This window comes from Rhineura floridana, chromosome 17 (assembly GCF_030035675.1).
Source record: "Rhineura floridana isolate rRhiFlo1 chromosome 17, rRhiFlo1.hap2, whole genome shotgun sequence".
Taxonomy (NCBI): Eukaryota; Metazoa; Chordata; class Lepidosauria; order Squamata; family Rhineuridae; genus Rhineura; species Rhineura floridana.
The window spans coordinates 10353714-10377803 of record NC_084496.1 but is presented as its reverse complement, the minus strand read 5'-3'; the positions used below and the strand labels follow the sequence as shown (position 1 = coordinate 10377803).

The window sequence follows — 24090 nt, the reverse complement described above, 5'->3', positions numbered from 1 at the left end:
TTAAGACTGATAGACGTTTACTGAGGTTTCAATAAGTAGTTAAACTTATTTATGACTTCATTGTTATGCTTATCTATCTCAATTTATGACAAATTTGCAGGTGCCACTCTTGTTTATTCACATCCAGCAAGCCCTTGAACCAAACAAAGCAAGGAAAACATTAGAATCAAACTACAGAGGAAGGAAATTCAAGTTTGTTTCCTATGTGTACAACAGAACACTTTTCCAGCTGGTTTCCGAGAATGTCTCTCTTGCACATGGACTTGTATGAATAAAATTTATTTTAAAAAAGGAATGAAGTTAACGTACTTCAAACTAATACAGTAGTATATTTTATATTTGCAGAGACACTGGAAAACAAATATTTATCTGGAACAGAACTCAGTTTCCAGCAGCAACAACAAAAGTACATAAGGACAGATAATCAATGCATGATAACAGATAATAGTCTTGATCAGTTCTTAACAGGTCAACAGGGGGGAAATTGATAACATATTAAATCACACAATGCCCACCCTGGGCAGAATACTTTGCAACCAATCCAACACCTAAGGATTAGCTTTCATGAATTTATTGCAATACTTGCAGTTGCTGCTATAAAACATCTACATGTCTTTAACAGTATTATCCTCGAATGGTCTATTGCAGTAAAAATTCCGCTGACTTCATGCTGACTTCATGCTAGCTCCGATGCATTCTTCAGTCTTCTAGTTTGAGATGAATATTCACTAATAGGCAAAAAACTTTGTGGTTTAAGAACATACCTATAGTCAAACTTTAAAAAGCAGGGAATTTGGGCAGCTATAGTGAATGCCCCGGGGATCAGGAGACCTGACCTCCTGTCTGAGATATTGGACTGCCCTACATATTGGTCAAAATGCAAACACCATTTGGGTTGGTCTTTCACAGTCCAATCCACTTCCTATGTAGTTTGGAAGAATTTGGTAATGTGCTTAGAAGAATTTGGTAACGTGGTGCATTCGCTATAGCTGCCCAATTTCCCTGCTTTTTAAAGTTTGACAGAAATATCTGTAGGCTATAGGTACATTCTTAAACCGCCTATTAGTACATTTCTCTGCTTTTTAATCTGGGAGGTAAGAAATGGGATCATGTGCAAATTTGCTGAGAAGGGATTTATCATTTGCATGCTTATTGAGTTCAGTGGGATAGACTCCCCTGCAATCATGCTTAGGACTGGTAAAACTGACCATGGGGAGGGAGGCCTGGAGTGGGCAGGTAGGAGGAGGAAGAAAGAGGGGAGGGGAGGGAGGAGGAAGGGAGAGGAGACAGGAAGGAGGAGAAAGACAGGTCTGATCATTTGCATGCTTATTGAGCTCAATGGGATTTACTCCCATGCAATCATGGCTAAGATAGGTAAAACTGACCATGAGGGAGGGGGAGCAGGAGGGGAGAGTAGAGGGAAGGAGGAAGGGAGGGAGAGGGGAGCAGGAGGGGGAAGGAGGGGATTGGGAGGGGGAAGGAGGGGATTGGAAGGGGGAAGGAGGGGATTGGAAGGGGGAGGAGTAAATCAGTAAAAAAAAAAGCCTAGGTCAAAGATATCATGAATGCTGATTATACAACTTCTAGTTCTATTTTATGAATATGTTAACAGCAGTTTATGGAGATGGGAAATAACACGATCAATCCTATTCTTGGGCCCAATTTAGAGTGCTAGTTATTATTTTTTAAAGCTCTAAATGGCTTAGGACAAGGATATTTAAAAGGGCTAGTTCCTATCAATTCAGGCTGCCCATTCTTCTAGGTCACTGGGAGATACCACGTTGCATGTCCTATCAACATAGAATCATAGAGTTGGAAGGGGCCTATAAGGCCATCAAGTCCAACCCCCTGCTCAATGCAGGAATCCAAGGAATCCAACATCTGAGGCTCAGCAGGAATAGGGTTTTTATGAGGCTGAGAGGCAGTGACTGGCCCAAGGTCACCCAGTGAGCTTCATGGCTATGTGGGGATTCGAACCCTGGTCTCCCAGGTCATAGTCCAACACCTTAACCACTACACCACACCCAGAGATAAATCACCCTAAGATCAACAGGACTTATTCTTTCCTGTTAACTTACATACAGTAGATGCAAACTTACCAGCAAAAAAACCTACATGAATGTAGACCAATTTCAAGCCTCTGAGAACAGCATGTTTTATGACCTCATTGCTCTTAAAATAAAGTCATTGTTAAAATACGCTTCCCCTGCCCAACTGCATTTTAACTTTGGCTGCATAGAATCCTTGCAAGGCTGTTAATAAATGGTAACTATGGGACTAACAACAGAATCCTACACGTGTTTACTCAGATATTCATTCCACTGTGCTCAAGGGGACATACTCCCTGGAAAGTATGTTTAAAATTGGAGCCAAACACACTCATGGGATTGCACTGTAAGACATATCACAGCATGAAGCATCACATGACACATGCTAGGTGTGGAAACTGCAGCTCAAAACATACAGAGCACAGGACACAAAACTGTAGGCATCTTGCCTACATGTGGGAACTGAATGAATTGGACTGTCTTCAAGTCGATCTCGACTTATGGCGACCCTATGAATAGGGTTTTCATGGTAAGCAGTATTCAGAGGTGGTTTACCATTGCCGTCCTCTGACACATGGGACAGGACAGGACTCCAATTCCAGAACCCATTTTTTTAATGCCAGAGCTCAGGTCTGAAACATGTCTAATAATAACAAAGCCTCTGTTAAAGTGGAGAGTGCCTCTCCCCTCACCAGTAAGAAATTTCAGCCTAGAGACACACATCTAGGATTAAGAACATAAGAACATAAGAAGAGCCTGCTGGATCAGGCCAGTGGCCCATCTAGTCCAGCATCCTGTTCTCACAGTGGCCAACCAGGTGCCTGGGGGAAGCCCGCAAGTAGGACCCGAGTGCAAGAACACTCTCCCCTCCTGAGGCTTCCGGCAACTGGTTTTCAGAAGCATGCTGCCTCTGACTAGGGTGGCAGAGCACAGCCATCATGGCTAGTAGCCATTGATAGCCCTGTCCTCCATGAATTTGTCTAATCTTCTTTTAAAGCCATCCAAGCTGGTGGCCATTACTGCATCTTGTGGGAGCAAATTCCATAGTTTAACTATGCGCTGAGTAAAGAAGTACTTCCTTTTGTCTGTCCTGAATCTTCCAACATTCAGCTTCTTTGAATGTCCACGAGTTCTAGTATTATGAGAGAGGGAGAAGAACTTTTCTCTATCCACTTTCTCAATGCCATGCATAATTTTATACACTTCTATCAGGTCTCCTCTGACCCGCCTTTTCTCTAAACTAAAAAGCCCCAAATGCTGCAACCTTCCCTCGTAAGGGAGTCGCTCCATCCCCTTGATCATTCTGGTTGCCCTCTTCTGAACCTTTTCCAACTCTATAATATCCTTTTTGAGATGAGGCGACCAGAACTGTACACAGTATTCCAAATGCGGCCGCACCATAGATTTATACAACGGCATGATGATATCGGCTGTTTTATTTTCAATACCTTTCCTAATTATTGCTAGCATGGAATTTGCCTTTTTCACAGCTGCCGCACACTGGGTCGACATTTTCATCGTGCTGTCCACTACAACCCCGAGGTCTCTCTCCTGGTCGATCACCGCCAGTTCAGACCCCATGAGTGTATATGTGAAATTCAGATTTTTTGCTCCAATATGCATAATTTTACACTTGTTTATATTGAATTGCATTTGCCATTTTTCTGCCCATTCACTCAGTTTGGAGAGGTCTTTTTGGAGCTCTTAGCAATCCCTTTTTGTTTTAACAACCCTGAACAATTTAGTGTCGTCAGCAAACTTGGCCACTTCACTGCTCACTCCTAATTCTAGGTCATTAATGAACAAGTTGAAAAGTACAGGTCCCAATACCGATCCTTGAGGGACTCCACTTTCTACAGCCCTCCATTGGGAGAACTGTCCGTTTATTCCTACTCTCTGCTTTCTGCTTCTTAACCAATTCCTTAACCACAAGAGGACCTCTCCTCTTATTCCATGACTGCTAAGCTTCCTCAGAAGCCTTTGGTGAGGTACCTTGTCAAACGCTTTTTGAAAGTCTAAGTACACTATGTCCACTGGATCACCTCTATCTATATGCTTGTTGACACTCTCAAAGAATTCTAATAGGTTACTGAGACAGGACTTTCCCTTGCAGAAGCCATGCTGGCTCTGCTTCAGCAAGGCTTGTTCTTCTATGTGCTTAGTTAATCTAGCTTTAATCATACTTTCTACCAGTTTTCCAGGGACAGAAGTTAAGCTAACCGGCCTGTAATTTCCGGGATCCCCTCTGGATCCCTTTTTGAAGATTGGCGTTACATTTGCCACTTTCCAGTCCTCAGGAACGGAGGAGGACCCGAGGGACAAGTTACATATTTTAGTTAGCAGATCAGCAATTTCACATTTGAGTTCTTTGAGAACTCTCGGGTGGATGCCATCCGGGCCCGGTGATTTGTCAGTTTTTATATTGTCCATTAAGCTTAGAACTTCCTCTCTCGTTACCACTATTTGTCTTAGTTCCTCAGAATCCCTTCCTGCAAATGTTAGTTCAGGTTCAGGGATCTGCCCTATATCTTCCACTGTGAAGACAGATGCAAAGAATTCATTTAGCTTCTCTGCAATCTCCTTATCGTTCTTTAGGACACCTTTGACTCCCTTATCATCCAAGGGTCCAATTGTCTCCCTAGATGGTCTCCTGCTTTGAATGTATTTATAGAATTTTTTGTTGTTGGTTTTTATGTTCTTAGCAATGTGCTCCTCAAATTCTTTTTTAGCATCCCTTATTGTCTTCTTGCATTTCTTTTGCCAGAGTTTGTGTTCTTTTTTATTTTCTTCATTCGGACAAGACAAGGATTAGCAGAAAGGATTTCTGGACAAGATACAGGAACTTCCAGACAGGCTGGGAGACCCAGTACCTCTCATTTAATTTATAGTGCAATCCAGCACATGTATACTCAGAAGTAAGCTCCACTGAGTTCAATGGGATTTACTCCCAGGTAACTGTGTACTGGAATGCAGCCTAAGACATTAAGCACTGAATGGAGCACTATATCATACATGTAGAGAGAAGGTTGATGTTTTTTAAAGTTCCTTTGGAGCTATTCTTTTTTTAAATAATATAACAATACAGTTTAAACATGAACCACACTATTAGTTTCACAGCATATTTCTAATACAAGAACATTACAGAAAATGTGGAGTAATTGGTCAATTTTTGCTAAAGATGCTTTATGAAACCACTACTTGAACATTTAAAAAATAATGCAGAAGGCAACTTTTGTCCTGTTTACGATTAGTTTGGGTTTCACAATTTTGTCAAATCCTAATGGGTGGTATAACTACAGGCCCCTCTCTCATTGCTACTGGCACTGTGCCTAAAGTTAACCTGATTTTCAAAACACTTTGAGAAATGGTTTTTCAGATGTCAAAACATTAATATCCTGAAAATGAATTCCATGTTCATTTTGGCATAGGGGACATAAATGCAAACACTTAAGATCCAGATTATATAGCATCTGAATATTATTTGTGTGGGTGTGTTGCAATCTGCAGTATCCAACTGCTTAAAAGCCTAAAGGCTCTAGCAATTTTTAGCAGTTTGTGTCTCTCACACAGAGAGGAAAGCATCTGATCCAGCCCACCCCAACAAAACACTGAGCAAGTGTCAGAAGTAGTGATACCAAGAGGGATTGTCCTGGAGGAGCAAGCATGACATTAACGCTATGGTTAGAAGGCACATGATGCAGCCACGTTGCTGAAGCAAAGCAGGTCTGGGTCTGGAAGACTGCCTGGGAACCCCATGTATGATCCTTTTGACTTCCATCATAAAAAAAATGGTGAGATAGGAAATGGAAGGAAGGGTGGATTGTGACCTGGAGGGAATAATACAGGGGTAAGATAAGGATGGGTACCTTTTTTAATGAACAGCCAAGGAAATTGTTTTCTCCAGGAGAGAGCTGGAGACGTTTTCTAGGGTACCTGCTTAAAAGATGAAGAAGAGGGTTATGGAGCAAAGTCTTCCTCCTCCCGTATCCCCACTATTAACACAAGTTTTGGAAGAAGCAAAGACTACCAGTGTTGAAACAGTGATCCTTCAACATCAACTTTGCTGGACTGGCCATGTTGTTCAAATGCCTGATCACTATCTTCCAAAGCAGCTACTTTACTCCCAACTTAAGGATAGAAAACAGAATATCAGTAGACAGCAAAAGAGGTTTAAAGATGTTCTTAAAGCAAATCTAAAAAAATGTAGCATGAGCATCGAGAACTGGGAAGTCTTGGCCCATGAACATCCCAAATGGAGGTCGGCTATTATCAAAGGTGCTATGGACTTCGAAGAAGCACAAATACAGGGCGAATGGGACAAACGAGCTAAGTGGAAGGCACGTCAAACAAATCCTCATCGCGACCATCTTCCATCTGGAAACCTATGTCCTCACTGTGGGAGGCTGTGTGGATCCAGAATTGGCCTCCACAGTCACTTACAGACCCACTGATAAAGACCTTACCTTGGAAGACAATCTTACTCAGCCACAAGTGATTGCCAATGAATGAATGAATGAATAATAACAACAACAACAACATTTACCTGCCGTTCTCCATAAGGTCCCTGGGCAGTTTATAGCAATGCAAAAAGCCCCTAATTAAGATGGTGTTTTCCTATTTTTAACTTGCACAATTGCTGTGCATATGGCATTTTGCAGAACAAGCTTGGTATGGAGGAGGAAAGTAGAGCATGCCCCCGATTAGAAGTGTATGGGAGACAGAATGATGGGCCTTTGGGTGTAGCCTGGGCAGGCAAGGAAAAGGAAAGTGGGATTAGAGTATTAAGAGCAATTCCTACTTCTGGTCCTTCTTCCAACTCTGGAAGAAGTAGTGGAGCTGGCTGCTCACTTAGCCTACAATTTCTGCTCTACAATGCCAGTTTGGGCACCGTTCAAACAGGACTTCATAATGGCACCAATCTGGCACACTTTACTGAGATCTCGCAGGGTAAGACAAGAGAACTTGATGCCCCCAGTTGATTTTCCTGTCAGCAGCAGCCTAGGGTCAGGGTCATGGTGGCCAACAAAGTATTTTATGAGAAACATCATTGGTATCAAAGCGCATCCCTAATGCCAGGCTGCGAGCCAGAAATTCTGCTAATGAACTGACTCCTGCATTAACAGACTGATTGATTTTATCTTAGAACTGGAGTAGAGATCCCTAAACCTATTAGCGTTGAACAACTTCAAGATCCATATTGGGACCTCATGAGTTCATGGTGCCACCTGGCAGCTGCATCCATGTTTAACTGGCCCAACACAGGTTGCCGGTGATTCTCTGGATTTTATTCTAGGCAGGCCGATGGTACTCTGCAGGTATGGAATAGCACAATTACTTCTTTGGTCATGGATAGATCATTACCTTGTGTGAGTGGAAATTATAACTTTAGTCCTTTGCAGGGGTGGTGGGTAAATTAAGATGCCCCACCCTGAAAAGCTGCTGGGTCCAGTGGGTTACCAAAATGTTGCCAGCCAATCTCATTGCCTGTTAAAGCCTTTAGATTGCCTCTGGAATAAGGAGTTAACTCAGGCAGAAGATATGATAGCTTTGATGTCCTTGCGCTTCTTTGTGGTATTCCACAGAAGTGAGAAAAATTAAGCAACAGAGACAATGGGATGAACATAACCAAACACAGGCTACAGTCCACCTGAAGCCTATTTTCTCTGCATCATGGTGTCCGTGCAATGCTGTCCAGGGAATCTTTTTCCAAGTAGTAAGATATCTATTACAACCTAGCTTACATTTTGATGAGCTTCAACCCACTGTGGCCTGCTGTGACAAGTCCTCACAACTGGTTCGACTTAGATTAGGTCCTATGCAAGAAGCATCTGTGATGTTCCTGCTTATATTGTAAATATGGTAAGTGCTGGTTATATAGAAGATATATGGTAAGTGGAGTGAAAGAGGAGGGGGAGTACGGGGCAGTAGAATGCTGAATGATTGGCTGAGTGTTTGAATGGCTGGGAGTATAAATGGAAGAATGACAGTTGAATCTGGGTGGAGGTTTGGTGGTGAATTGAGGTGGTGGCTGTGAGGTGGTGTTTGGAGGTTGTTATTGTTGTTGAGAGTGAGTCAGAGTTCTGAGGCGATTAGTAAGAAGTCAAGTACATAACAGAATATAGATGAAACCATACGCTTGTAAAATGTTCCTTAAGTAATCTTATTTCTAATTCTTAATAAATATTTCTTGGTTAAATAAAAGCCTGATTCCTTCAGCTGGGATACACATACCAGGGGGAAGAGCAAAGTAACCAAGGCTGAACAGTTTGTATCGAATGGTGGCAGCAGCGGATCGGAGGAAAGTATATCCAGTCCCACAGAGAAACCCAGGGCTGTATGCTTCAGAGCCAAGGGGCTGCAGGGGGGTTTACAAATTATCTATACCCATTGACACAAGGTATCGGAATAGCCAGGCAGAGATTAGGCACAGTCTATTGGCTAAAGGGGTTACAGAGTGTCGGGTGGTGCTGCCTAGCAGTGGGATCTTTTGAGATCGGTGCTAGTGCTGTAAAGGGTAAGAATAAACCTGACGTTCTTGACTGGGGGTGGCCAGAGGTGGGCTGCACATCATAACGTGGGTCTGACAGTGGTGAGACATCACTAGTGGTCACAGGCGGGGAAGGACGTCACAGCGTCCATGATCTCCAATTAACAGATTTGCTGTTAAGCCCAGAAGGCGACAACGAGAAAACGGGCTTTCTCAGTGGTGGCCCCCGAATTATGGAATTCTCTCCTTGATGAGGTACGCCTGGCGCCAACATTGTTATCTTTTCGGAGTCAGGTAAAAACCCTCCTCTTCTCTCAGGCATTTTAACATTTTAATATTTAATATTTTAACATTTTGATATTTGATATCTTAACTTCTTAACATCTTAATATTTCAATCAATTTAATACTTTTTTAACATTTAATATTTAGCATTGAGTTTTGTAGTTGCTTATGTGTTGATTAGGTTTAGTTTTCAATTTGTTTAATATATGTTTTAATTGTATATTGGATGTTTATCTGTTGTGAGCCGCCCAGAGAGCTTCGGCTATAGGGCGGGATATAAATTTAATAAATAAATAAATAAAATTTCAGCAGGCCTTATTGATTAAAAAGAAAAGAAACTGGAATCCAGTTTTTATATTTTGTTGTGTTGCTGATTTGTAGGATTGTTTTTAATGTGATTATTTTAATCATTTAAATTGATACTGCTTTATTGTTTGTGTTTTATTGAATATGCCAGCCTTTCCCAACCAGTGTGCCTCCAGATGTTGTTAGACCACAATTCCCATCTTTCCTGACCATTGGCAATACTAGCTGAGGCTGATGGAAGTTGTGGTCCAACAACATCTGGAGGCACACTGGTTGGGAAAGGCTGGAATATGCTGTTAGCCACCCTGTGCAACCATGTTGGCAGGACATAAATGGTAAAATAAATAGACTTGCAGGTAGTCATATTGACCTATTAGGAAAAAAACTCCAAAAGGCACAGCAAATCTTTATTAGGATGTGCAAATCTTTTTGGTTGGTTCCAATAAAAGATATTATGCTACTGTTGTTACATAAAATATTTTATGACAATGATACAACAAAACCTTACCAGATTTTGCAACCGTAAGGAACTTTACAAGAGGTTTTAAGAGTTTAAGAGTTATATTGCATAGTGAATACGCTATTTTGAGCTGTACTTTGGGTTTCTGAAAATACTGATTGGGAGGAAGGAGAGAGGAAGAAGAACTTGCACAAGTGCCAGAAGGGTGGTCCAACAGTAAAAGCAAAACATTTTATTTAGAGATGGAAGAGTTATACAAGCGAAGTGTAAATACATGAACAGTACAATCCTATACGTCTCTATTCAGAAGTAAACCCCATTGAATTCACTGGGATTTAATCCCAAGTAAATGTGTACAAGATTACAGTCCTTATTCAGATTCTTTCTATGTGTGATGCTGTTTGCTGCCTGACAGTGCTAAAACAAAAGGTGTGTTCTTGTCTATAAAGAGACACAACAACGACAAAGTTGCAGGATGAGTGGATGCACTTCCTGTAAGCCCAAATCCCCTCCCTATCATTTCCTCTACAAATGCTCATGTTCCCAGTTACTGATGAATTTTATTCTGGATTCAGCAATTATTTCTTATGCATGCTTCCAGTGCAACATGTTTGATGTATATATAAGATCTGGACAGTTTAAAGATCTAATGAGAGGCCCTTTCCATAAAATCTAGCTAGCTAGCACACACACTGAACATGTACTTTTTAATTATGGGTTGTATCCAACTAAGTCCTACTCAGAGTAGACCCATTAAAAGGAATGAACGTTACTCATGGCTATTAATTTCAATGAGCCTACTCTGAATAAAAATTAGGCTGCAATCCATACACGTCTACTCAGAAGTAAGCTCCATTGGGTTCAATTAGACTTGATCCCAGGTAAGTGTGTATTGGATTGCAGCCTTAGTTAGAAACAACCCTATACATTTTACTCTTGTGGGCAACTGTCACTTTTACAAGTATTCCCAGAATTTTAAAAAGTTGTTTAAAAAAAACAAAATGTTCTATATGCAAATATTAGTCCATTACTAGTGTCAAACCATCAATTTTAATCTCTAATCCATTCTGAGTGGGTGGGGGAAGAGTTTAGTACCTGGGGCCTAAAAGAATCAATCTCTACTTAATTATACACTTCCCTGACAGGTTCACTTATGTTCCCTGACTAACGACACACACAGCAATGAACTGTCAAGTGTAATACACAGGACTAGATTGAATTTACTATTTATATTTACTTAGCATGAGAGACTTAAAACAATGTGGATAAATATTGATTTTGGGGAATATCTGCCCCATAGGAATCATAAATTACAATGCAGTTAGAATTTCAACGCATTCACAGAATCTGTTCATATTACTCTCTTTCTCCCACATGCACACACACACACACGATAGTAAAATTAAATGATGGTATGGAATAAAAACCACATATTTCTTTACATTCATTTAATATACTAGGACATTGGTCTAAAACATTTTTTCTGAGGAAAGTGATTGCAATAGACTTTACTCCTGGGGATATTTTAAGTTACAACATTATGAATATGATTAGATTTTCTGTGTTTAAGGCTTCAATCCAGTACAATCTGAGAGCTATTTCGCTAAGGGCGGTATATAAATTGAAATAATAAATAAATAAATAAATCTCAGAACTAAGCTCCACTGGGTTCAATGAGACTTACTCCCAAGTAAGTGTGTATTGGATTGCAGCCAAAGGCAACAGGGACCAATTCATACATTTAATCTACAGTGCAATAACCACTGAAAAAGGGACATAGGAACCATTCCCTACTGCAGGGGTGGCTAACCAGTGGTCCTTTAGATGTTGTTGGACTACATTCCCATCATCCCTGACCATGCTGGTTGGGGTTGATGGGAGCTGAAGTCCAGCAACATCTGGAGGGCCACAGGTTAGCCTCCTTGCCCTACATAAAACAATTTGTGTCAAGTTGCTCTCTTGTAGTGGCAGCAATTTTAACTATGCTAACACAATGTCACAGAAAACAGACATCACAATGCAAACGACTCCATATGTGGAACAATGCCACACTTGGCTGTATTTCAGCAGCCACTATTCCACAAATGTAACACATGAATCAGACACAGGCCTACGATTGAGTAATTTTATATTATTAATTTGTTCCTCCACCTCATTTATTCTGATTTATAATCTGCACCACCGTATTAGATGCATGGATTATTTGGTTTTCAAAATACAGCCAAATAAAAATACCCTTATAGAAGTTGAGTCAAACACCCCAATAATCCTATTCTTAAGATTAATGCCTAGAGAAGCTTGTATCCATGTTTTGCTCCAGCCCAGAAATACGTGTGACTTTTAAAAAACTACCATCCCATCTCACGTATTGGTGATATAAATATAATATAAATATAATATAAAATTACTCAATCGTAGGCCTGTGTCTGATTCATGTGTTACATTTGTGGAATAGTGGCTGCTGAAATACAGCCAAGTGTGGCATTGTTCCACATATGGAGTCGTTTGCATTGTGACGTACTGGTGGCGGAGTCGCTCTATACGTGAAAGAAGGCATTGAATCCAGCAAGCTCGAAACCCCAAAAGAGGCAGACTCCTCCACAGAATCGTTGTGGGTGGTGATACCGTGCCCCAGGAGGGACTTAATACTGGGAACGATCTATCGTCCCCCTGATCAAAATGCTCAGGGAGACCTGGAGATGAGATATGAAATTGAGGAAGCATCCAAACTAGGAAATGTGGTAGTAATGGGTGACTTCAACTACCCGGACATAGACTGGCTGCATATGTGTTCCAGTCATGACAAAGAAGCAAAGTTTCTAGATATTCTAAATGACTATTCCCTAGACCAGTTGGTCATGGAACCGACCAGAGGGACGGCAACCCTGGACTTAATCCTCAGTGGGGACCGGGACCTGGTGCGAGATGTAAGTGTTGTTGAACCGATTGGGAGCAGTGACCACAGTGCTATTAAATTAAACATACATGTAACTGGCCAATTGCCAAGAAAATCCAACACGGTCACATTTGACTTCAAAAGAGGAAACTTCACAAAAATGAGGGGATTGGTAAAAAGAAAGCTGAAAAACAAAGTCCAGAGGGTCACATCACTCGAAAATGCTTGGAAGTTGTTTAAAAACACTATATTAGAAGCTCAACTGGAGTGCATACCGCAGATCAGAAAAGGTACCGCCAGGGCCAAGAAGATGCCAGCATGGTTAACGAGCAAAGTCAAGGAAGCTCTTAGAGGAAAAAGTCTTCCTTCAGAAAATGGAAGTCTTGTCCGAATGAAGAAAATAAAAAAGAACACAAACTCTGGCAAAAGAAATGCAAGAAGACAATAAGGGATGCTAAAAAAGAATTTGAGGAGCACATTGCTAAGAACATAAAAACCAACAACAAAAAATTCTATAAATACATTCAAAGCAGGAGACCATCTAGGGAGACAACTGGACCCTTGGATGATAAGGGAGTCAAAGGTGTCCTAAAGAACGATAAGGAGATTGCAGAGAAGCTAAATGAATTCTTTGCATCTGTCTTCACAGTGGAAGATATAGGGCAGATCCCTGAACCTGAACTAACATTTGCAGGAAGGGATTCTGAGGAACTAAGACAAATAGTGGTAACGAGAGAGGAAGTTCTAAGCTTAATGGACAATATAAAAACTGACAAATCACCGGGCCCGGATGGCATCCACCCGAGAGTTCTCAAAGAACTCAAAGGTGAAATTGCTGATCTGCTAACTAAAATATGTAACTTGTCCCTCGGGTCCTCCTCCGTGCCTGAGGACTGGAAAGTGGCAAATGTAACGCCAATCTTCAAAAAGGGATCCAGAGGGGATCCCGGAAATTACAGGCCGGTTAGCTTAACTTCTGTCCCTGGAAAACTGGTAGAAAGTATGATTAAAGCTAGATTAACTAAGCACATAGAAGAACAAGCCTTGCTGAAGCAGAGCCAGCATGGCTTCTGCAAGGGAAAGTCCTGTCTCAGTAACCTATTAGAATTCTTTGAGAGTGTCAACAAGCATATAGATAGAGGTGATCCAGTGGACATAGTGTACTTAGACTTTCAAAAAGCGTTTGACAAGGTACCTCACCAAAGGCTTCTGAGGAAGCTTAGCAGTCATGGAATAAGAGGAGAGGTCCTCTTGTGGATAAGGAATTGGTTAAGAAGCAGAAAGCAGAGAGTAGGAATAAATGGACAGTTCTCCCAATGGAGGGCTGTAGAAAGTGGAGTCCCTCAAGGATCGGTATTGGGACCTGTACTTTTCAACTTGTTCATTAATGACCTAGAATTAGGAGTGAGCAGTGAAGTGGCCAAGTTTGCTGATGACACTAAATTGTTCAGGGTTGTTAAAACAAAAAGGGATTGCGAAGAGCTCCAAAAAGACCTCTCCAAACTGAGTGAATGGGCAGAAAAATGGCAAATGCAATTCAATATAAACAAGTGTAAAATTATGCATATTGGAGCAAAAAATCTGAATTTCACATATACGCTCATGGGGTCTGAACTGGCGGTGACCGACCAGGAGAGAGACCTCGGGGTTGTAGTGGACAGCACGATGAAAATGTCGACCCAGTGTGTGGCAGCTGTGAAAAAGGCAAATTCCATGCTAGCAATAATTAGGAAAGGTATTGAAAATAAAACAGCCGATATCATCATGCCGTTGTATAAATCTATGGTGCGGCCGCATTTGGAATACTGTGTACAGTTCTGGTCGCCTCATCTCAAAAAGGATATTATAGAGTTGGAAAAGGTTCAGAAGAGGGCAACCAGAATGATCAAGGGGATGGAGCAATTCCCTTACGAGGAAAGGTTGCAGCATTTGGGGCTTTTTAGTTTAGAGAAAAGGCGGGTCAGAGGAGACATGATAGAAGTGTATAAAATTATGCATGGCATTGAGAAAGTGGATAGACAAAAGTTCTTCTCCCTCTCTCATAATACTAGAACTGGTGGACATTCAAAGAAGCTGAATGTTGGAAGATTCAGGACAGACAAAAGGAAGTACTTCTTTACTCAGCGCATAGTTAAACTATGGAATTTGCTCCCACAAGATGCAGTAATGGCTACCAGCTTGGATGGCTTTAAAAGAAGATTAGACCAATTCATGGAGGACAGGGCTATCAATGGCTACTAGCCATGATGGCTGTGCTCTGCCAACCTAGTCAGAGGCAGCATGCTTCTGAAAACCAGTTGCCGGAAGCCTCAGGAGGGGAGAGTGTTCTTGCACTCGGGTCCTGCTTGCGGGCTTCCCCCAGGCACCTGGTTGGCCACTGTGAGAACAGGATGCTGGACTAGATGGGCCACTGGCCTGATCCAGCAGGCTCTTCTTATGTTCTTATGTTCTCACAAACTGTTTTGAAACTTCCTTCAGTTTCAAAACCAGTTTACCATGTGGCTGGGATGGGGGAAAACTGCTGAGGGAAAATGAGCTCCACTGGAAACAGAATCGGTTTCATAGTTCTCTATGTCATAACTACTGCAGAGAATTTTAAAAAGGTGTAGTTCAATTATATTCTACATCTGATTGTATGATGTCTTTGATCTTATGTGTAAAAACCGGACTCCATAGTAACAAGTGAAAACAACAGCAAAGTAAATGAAATACATCATTTTATATAGCACTCTTTGTCAGATAACCAATAGAACTGGATTTGAAACACATACAAAAGGCTACAAGACTTTCACTTCCATGGGGCAATGCACAAAAGTGGCTGCAGCTGGTACAAAATGCAGCGGCACAACTGCTCACTAGGGCAGGATATCAGCAACATGTAACCCTGCTGCTGAAAGAATTGCATTGGCTGCCCATTAGGTGTGGGTGGTTTTTTTTGTGCACAAAGCCCTTTACAGCTTGGGACCAGGATACCTGAATATAGTCTTACCCCTTATATACCCAGTCATTCTCTGTGCTCTGCAGGTGAAGGCCTCCTTTAGATACCATCTCAACAGGAGGTCCATTCTGCACAACATAGGCAGCGGACCTTTAATGTTGTGGCACCGACCCTTTGGAATTCCTTTAAATATTAGACAGGCACCATCTCTGCTACCTTTCTGGAGCCTACTGAAGAGCTTCCTATTTCAACAAGCTTGTAAGCAGAGACCATGTCCCAGTTTGCGTCTGTTTTGGAATTACTTATTTAAATGTATTTAAAGATTTTTTTTTAAAAAAGGTGTTTTAACATGTTTGGTTTTTGAGATGTTTTAAGATGCTTCTAGTGGTTTATCTCTTGTGTGCCACCCTGGACTCCTTCTGGGAGGAAGGGGGGGATAGAAATTTAATAAATAATAATAATATGCAATTAAGGAACCCAATTAAAATATGCAGTGTAAACATTGTTCTGAAGTTTTATGCTATTTTGAGCTGTACTCGTTATTCAATAACTACAATGTATATCTGATTAGTATTACAAAGACTAAATCTAAGCAGACTAATCAAAAGGCATTTGAGACACCCTGAATATATTTATTTATTTATTAAACTTATATACTGCCCCATAGCCGAAGCTCTCTGGGCTGTTTACAATAACTAAAAACAAATACAATTTAAAATAATCTTTTAAAAAAACAATTTAAAACACAATTTAAAAATTTGAAACAATATAGAACACATGCTAAAATGCCTGGGAGAAGAGGAAAGTCTTGACCTGGCGCCGAAAAGATAACAGTGTTGGCGCCAGGCACACCTAGTCAAAAACTTCGTTCCATAATTTGGGGGCCACCACTGAGAAGGCCCTCTGCCTTTATAATATAAATGTGTTTAGTTCTAAAAGAGTAGGACTCCATTCTAATTCTTCAGTTACTTCAAAAAACATGCACAGTATCCAAACCTTGCAAAACAGTGAAGACCAACTTTCACATGGATCTTTTCAAATACCAATAATTACAAATTTGATTTCACAAAATAATTTAGAATTAGAATCCTTGAATGAGAAAATCAATGAAGAATTCTTCAATGAGCATTCCTAAAAGTGACATTCCTAAAAATAAATAAAATACTTGCAAAGGAAAAACTGCCAAAGAAATGTGGAACTACTATTGCATTTGAAAGCCTACCTATGAAATACATTAAAATACATATATTATCTTGGATCTAAAAGATCCTGCCACAGGCCTGAAATAAACAGAGATATAATCCCTCCCACCCCGTATGTAGTCCCCCATCTTCCCCGCTACCCAAAATGCTGCTCTGGAGTGTCCCCTATCCTTCTGCAGACAGTTTCCAGCAGGCACAGAGCTGTAGATGGAGTGGGGGACTGATGTCCAACCACCCGTCATATGCAAACAGAAGTGTAATACCCACACACAGGGATCTAAAGCCATTATTAGAGCATAATTTGAACAGCAATTAGTTTTGCCAAGTAAAAATTGGAAGAAATCTAGCAAAAAATAACAAACTTTTACTCATGCAGCTATTTTTGTATTACATCTAAGAATACATAAGCCAACAATGGAAACTATAGCACTGTCAAGAGCTGAGCACAAGATAAATTTGCTGCTTGTGAAGGAGAGTTATGAAAATCCTGCAGAAAAGTTGGAAAATCTTGTAGTTCTCACAAATTGCACCTTTCAGTTACAATACGATTTGAGGGTACCCATGCATGCTGATATGTAAACTTACTTACCTCAACACTAACCACTTAAAACCGTGTCCCTTACAGTCTGTTTCACACTCAATGTGAATCTGGAAATGAAAGATCACAAAAAAACCTACAAAATCTAAAATTTCCCCTTAACATTTATTTATATATACAAAAACTCCTAGTTCCTGATTCAGGAAGCTGCTTTGTGTGGCTGGAGCAGGTCCAGTTTTCCCATTTCTGCTGAAAACATGGAGAAGGTAAAACTAATTTACAGTGTCCCTGATCAGCAGAACAAACCATTCAACTGCGTAACATTTGTCAACCAGCTCAAGTATTAGAAATGAATATTTTATTAATATTACAGGATTAATAGTACAGGACAGTGTTGTCAGAATGTAAGATTTGACCCTGCTATGCAATTCCTATGTAGAACTGAACCCAGAACAGACAATCCCTTTACTGGACATGGCTTACTTAATAAACACTGACTCTTCCTGGGGGAAGATGGAATGTTTAAAGTTCTCCATTGTTAATTGGGGGTGAAGCAACACGAACATTTATGCACCAAGCCTTTGCTATCAGAATCATTGTGGTGGCAAAAATTTATGCTAACTACATGACAAGTTCTGAAAACACAAGCAAACCCAACAAATTTCCCTACTTTCCCCCTCCAGTTTATATTTCAAACTAGGAATATTTCCCCAAGTAGCAATTTCAGAAATTCTATATAGCAATACTTGCTTTTACAGAAGGATAGATGGAAGGTGGAAATTGATTAGAACATGTACAATTTCTGCAAAAAACACACACAGAGAAAGCCTCTCTCTCTCTTGAAGGGCTGCTTTATGTCAAACATCTTTAATATACAAAATGTGTACTGAATGTAAACTTAAACTTCAAAACATTTCAATATAAAGGAAAATTAATATGGGGTCATCTGAGGATAATTGCTGGTTAGCTTCTAGTGACTGCTGTACTTCAGCTGTTTATTTTGCCTTAATTGTTGTCCAAATTCATAGTGTACCAACCAGTGTGTATAAAGCACTGGTCATCTTACATTTTTAAGTACTTTAAAGTCCTATATACACAAATTAATATTATAAGATCAGCAGAATACCACTGTTATGCTATAACTCTTGTTCACAGCATTTATGTAACCATACACTCAGTTATGTAAACATTACTTCACTGATTACTGTACATATAACTATCCCAGCTATTCAATGGCTGTGTTGTAATAAAAATGCAAAGGATCCCATCTATTTATTCACTATAATGACACCAAGGTCTCTCTATTATCTTTCTAGCATAGAAGGCTCAGATGAGCCCTTGCACAATCTACTGGATTCCACTATAAACCAGGCTGATAGGAGGGAGGGGTCCTTGACTGCCTCCTAGTGTGCAGAGGTTCCCAGGCAGGAAGAATAAGGATGGCACATCCCATCCCATTTAAAAGGTTAAGGCCATATAGATCAGGATCAACTCTTAGGTTTAAAGGAACTATAATAATAATAGGAGTATTATTAACTCCAATTCTCCTTTTTATTACTGAACAAAAATTATCACAATCATTATTCAGCACCTATGGGAACTGATCACCCCAGGAAGAACAGTCCTCACTCTTCTGCAAGATGTCCTAAAACAAGTTCAACCTGCTCTGATGCTATTATATTCTCAACAGAAATCATCCTATAAAGCTTGCTTCTCTGTTTTAGCCAAATATGTAGAATCAACAAGACCCCAAATATATTTAGATTAAAATTCAAACATTTAAAAAACACCCACTGAAATGTTGAACTATGCTTCAGCAAAGCATCTTAAAATAGCAGGCATATTCAAATAAGACTTAAGAAATGTTTTGTTCTGAATGGGAAAGCAATGGTAATAGAAGATGTTTATGCCTTACATAAACAATAAATATCTACCCTTAGTTATTAACACTGATGTGTAATACAACTGGTTTGTTTGCACTGCTAAATAAAACATTTTAACAAACCTACAAATTTGTTGTTTCAGAATGGAACTTTTTTTATTTAATAGGTAAAATGGGAATACAAAGGTTCATGAGCAGCTGAATCTTGAAAATGCCATGCCTTTTTGGCTTTTGTGATTCTAATGCAAGCACCTACCAAGCATAATCAGACATCCCAAAGGGTAAGTATTAATTTTTTTAAAAAAATCAGTTGTATTCCACAAAGGTATGTCCTGGCACCAGTGCAGTTCAACAATTTCTTAAATAATTTGGAACCATAAGTGAGAAACAGGCTCAGCCACTATGCAAATATATGAGGATCCACAAACAACATAAAGAACTAGATTAAGTAGCGATAACCTGAGACAAGGTTTAAGGTTGTAGCAAAAACCTTAGTACTAATAAAACCGCATTAAGAAAATATACTGCACACAAGACACAATGAAGGTAATAGTCCTCTCTGTTCACACTAGTAAGGCCCCCAGCTACAGTCCAATATCTACTTTAATCAAACTTAGACCTCACAAATACCAGTTGAGGCAACAAACCTATATCTGGACTACAGACTTTGGGGAAAGGTGTCACATGATCTAGTACTCCATAAAAAAAAGCCTATGGGGGGGAATCTAGCATGTCAGGAAAAAGATTATAGGGTAGAACTCTTCTCCCTCTAATCCAGCTTTATACATGGCGAATATGGAGAAACACTGCCATTTGTGCCTAAAACTGACCTGATTTGATGTAAATACACTTCAGTTCTTGCAGGTACAGATGTACAAGTGAAGAGGTACAACTGCACAGATTCAGCATGATTTTAAAAAAGAAAAATCCCTGACATCCACCATGCTGGCACGAGAGCACTACAGGACAGATAAAAGGATTAGTACCAGGAAGAGGAGGGACTAATGATTATGTAATTAAGTTCAATAAGCAGCAGTTTAAGATCTCCAGGCCCCAGACCTGAAGGTAATAAAAACTATTTTTACATTATGTACAGATACACAAGGGTTACAAAAGTTCAAAAGTGACAAATATATCCAGCAGAGCAAACCGACCAGCTTTTTACTTCATATAAGCTATAAAGGGGAGGGGGAAGACCACACAATTTGTTCTTATATTGGAAACTGAAGGCTCACATAAGCCGCAAGAACTAACTTGTGAACATAGGATAAAATGCAGGACAGAGGTAAATATATGTTAATGATAACAATTAATAAAATCTGAATATGAAAAAGATGACAAGCCATCTCCCTTATATACCTGCTTCATTGGCATATGTGATGTGTATTCTAAGATATTCTGTAAATATTTCTCTCACATATGGAAGATATTGTTGCTAAAATAATTAAATCAGCTTATAAAAGCACGCAGCTCAAAATGTAATTTGGGATTCTATATAACTGTGTGTTTTTCTTTGCTACTATGAAGATGTGATAACTGGAAGACTCATATTTCTGGTAAAATGCCTCAAGTGGACTACTTAAAATTTCTTCAGGGGTTCAAGTTACCCTGTCTTCTTGTATCTATACTTCAAGTAACTTAAGTCTAACTTAACCCTGTGCAATTTGTTAAACACAAATTAAATTTTTCTTTTAACTGCAATGATTTTATTTCATTTATTTATTTATTATTAAATTTATATCCCACCTTTCCTTCCAGAAGGAGTCCAGGGCTGCAAACAAAAACACTAAAAACACTTTAAAACATCTTAAAAAGAAAAGACTTTAAAACAAAACATCTTTTAAAAAAACAACTTTAAAAACATCTTAAAAATCAATTCTAGCACAGACACAGAGTGGGATAAAATCTCTACTTAAAAGGCTTGTTGAATATTTACAGTTGTTATTCAGTTTTCATGTGGGATCCCTGAAATTAGGGCTTCAGCTGCTTCTGAGAAATCTTGTTTTCTCAGCACCTTCAAGCTAGGACTCATGATATAGCATCCATGACATCAACAGTGACAAGCAACACAGTGCCATTTTGTGTACATTTCTAAAGTTATTAGAATAAAAGCTACTTTACTGTTGCAAAAACACCATAGTATAAAAGCCAAATATTGTTCTGATACTACCTGAGTGAAAGAAAACTGGTGGCCCATTGACTGAGGGCCCCAAAGCATTTCATCTGGCCAATAAGAATCCAACCCTCCCCTTTGCAGCAACATCTGTTCTTTATGGACTTCAAGGTTGTGCATCTCCCTCTGCATCAGTGCAGCAAGGAAGTTCTTCCCACCAAAAAAAGTTAAAGATTTTACTTCTGATAGCATAAGTGAAAGGTACAAAATGTAATTCAGGACAAGGCGGGGGGGGAAGCAATGTTGTTAACAGTGATATCCCCCTGCTCCAAAAAAATAAAAAATCTGTATCCCATCAGTGCTAAGCATGTGTGTTGAGGGGGACAAGTGATTGCATTGAGCCCCCCTTCCTTTCCTTCAAACAGTGGCCTCCCAATACACTCTCCCAAGACTACTCTCTGGACATGATGTCGCAGGTATGAATGGAGCCACTGTAGCACTTCTGCCCATCCCACAGGGCTGGTCCAGAACGATACCATGGTCAATGGTATCAAAAACTGCTGAAAGACTGAGCTACCTGTCAGGAATGCTTTAAATTGGATTCCAGCATGGAGCAGGAGGTTGGACTCGATGGTGTTACAGGCCCCTTCCAACTCAACTACAGTAGGGCCCCCGCTTATACGGCGGGTTCCGTTCCGGACCCCCGCTGTAAAGCAGAAAATGCCGTAAAGCGGAACCCCATTGACTTTGATGGGCCGCATCGTGCGAAAATGGCGCAAAAGGGGGAAAAACCCTTTAAAATGGAAAACGAAAGCCGCCGTATCAGCGGAATGCCTCAAAGCGAAACGCTGTAAAGCGGGGCCCTACTGTATTCTATTATTCTAGGAGGAGCAGGGTTCCTCCCAAAAGAGCAAAGGGTCTACAATAGGGTTGCCAGGTCCGTGGCCTGAGACTGATCTTGTATCTTTAGGAGAAGAGAAAGTCAGCCAAGTGCAGGTGTTCTTGCAACCCTGTAATGGGAAAAACCACAAGGTGGAATTCTCCCTCCCCCCTGCACAACTTTTAAAGATACAGAAGACCTCGTGGAGGCCGGGCCTGGCAACCAAGAGGTCTTCTGTATCTTTAAAAGGTGTGCAGAGGGAAGGGAGAATTCCACCTTGTGGTTTTTCCCATTACAGGGTTGCAAGAACACCTGCACTTGGCTGACTCTCTCTTCTCCTAAAGATACAGGATCAGTCTCAGGGATTGAACCTGGCAACCCTAGTCTACAAAGACCAACAAAGGGTCTACAATCCCAGACAACTACACCCCTCTGCGTGTCTGTTTTAAACTTCTGTTACCATTCCTGAACTTCCAGGTAGAGCAAACCAGAAGTTTATTAACCAGTGACATCGTTAACAGATCCCCCTCACTCTCCACGTTCAGTCCTGCTGACTTTGGGGAAGGAAGCCATCCTACCTAGAGGCTCCGACCCCTTCCTCCTCCCAGAATCCTACCTAAGAACCTGCAAGTTAGATTAGGACCCTGCGGCGCGTGCACGCAGGTGCGCACAAACGCAGACAGATCGATATGAGCTCCTACTGGGAGGAAGGGCGGGATATATATCTAATAAATAAATAATACATAAATAGTTAAGATGGCCCTGGCTGACTCTTTGTGGCAGCTTTCCTGGGGCTAGAAATGCAGCCACTTCTGGGGAGGGAGCTCGCGGAGTACGCAGCCTCCTGGAAGCCCCGCCCCCTCCGGACCCTGAGGTAATAATCTGCAGTCGCTCGTCTAACCAACCCAAACCACGGAACGTGCGGCGCACTCGCGCGCAGGGAGGGGGGGGCAGAAGCACACTGAAAACTCCCGCCCCGCCTCTCTTTCTCTCTTCCCCCCCCCCTTGCTTCAAGCCAGCGCTGTCACTGCGGTCACGGGACAGCAGAAAGAATGGGAAGGGATTAATTCTCTCATATCTATATATCTACACACCACGTCCTCCTCTCCTCCCCGTCAAGGTGGACCCCCGCGCGAACCCGAAGTCCACCCCTCACTCACTCACCCTCTCTGGCCGCTGCTGCCGCGGACATGTCCTCTCGCGAGCTTTGGCGGCGAGACTTTGCAACTCGGGTGAGAGGAGGTTGGGGGGGTTAGGGGAGAGCACCGCGCGCGAACTAGCCGGGGGGGGGGGGAGAGACCAAAGCGCTCCGCTGATTGGGCGGTTCTTCTGCGGCCGAGCGCGAGGCGGGCAAAGGTGTTGGCGAGCGAGAAGGCACGCGCCGCTCCATCTCTTGCGCTCCCGCGCGCGCGCTTAACTGTTGACCCCCCCCCCCCGGTTTTCCTAACGCTCTGGCGCTTCTTATTCCATCCGGGTATTTTTCCACGCTTTTTTGTTTTCTGCTGCTTCTGCCACTTTTGTGAGGCGGGTTGGCACAAGTTGTATGAGGGTGCCGACCTGCCCTGTGGCATTTTCAGTATACGTACCACAATCCCCTTAACACGTACTGTAGAGAGAAGCGACACATAACTCCATTAAGAGTTCTTATTCCCCATAAACAGAATGCGCGCAAACAAACAAAAAATTTAAAAAACGGGCAGAAAGGCTTGTGGCACTTCCAAAGACGCTGGGTTGTATCCAACTAAAGTGATAGTCAGAGAAGACCCACTGAAATTAACGGACCTGAGTTAGTCATAGCCATTCATTTCAATGGGTCTACTCTGAGTAACACTGGATACAATCATTCCTGACCCCATTTACCTGAGAGTAAGTCCCACTGGGTTGTATCCAATTAAGTTTTACTCACAGTAAACCTGTTGAAATTAATGGACCTCAGCAATGTTCATTCATTGCAATGGGTCTATTTTGAGTAGAACTAGCATTGGATGCAACCCAATGAATTTATTAGACTTACTTTCTGAATAGACCTGGTTAGAATTGGGTTGTGGATCCAGCT

General features: G+C 41.1%; 1 protein-coding gene across 17 annotated transcripts in view; it reads right to left on the bottom strand.

Annotated features, from left to right (window-relative positions):
* Positions 1-23356, bottom strand: part of MRTFB (myocardin related transcription factor B) — a 146898-nt gene extending 123542 nt beyond the window's left edge. For 4 of the 17 annotated variants that reach the window (XM_061599921.1, XM_061599899.1, XM_061599918.1 and 1 more), the window contains exon 1: positions 21212-21684. In XM_061599921.1, the coding sequence (XP_061455905.1) occupies positions 21212-21264 (53 nt within the window). In that variant the 5' untranslated portion in view covers positions 21265-21684. The other 13 variants (XM_061599909.1, XM_061599903.1, XM_061599911.1 and 10 more) reach the window with 9 other exon arrangements.
* Positions 23357-24090: the final 734 nt, after the last annotated feature.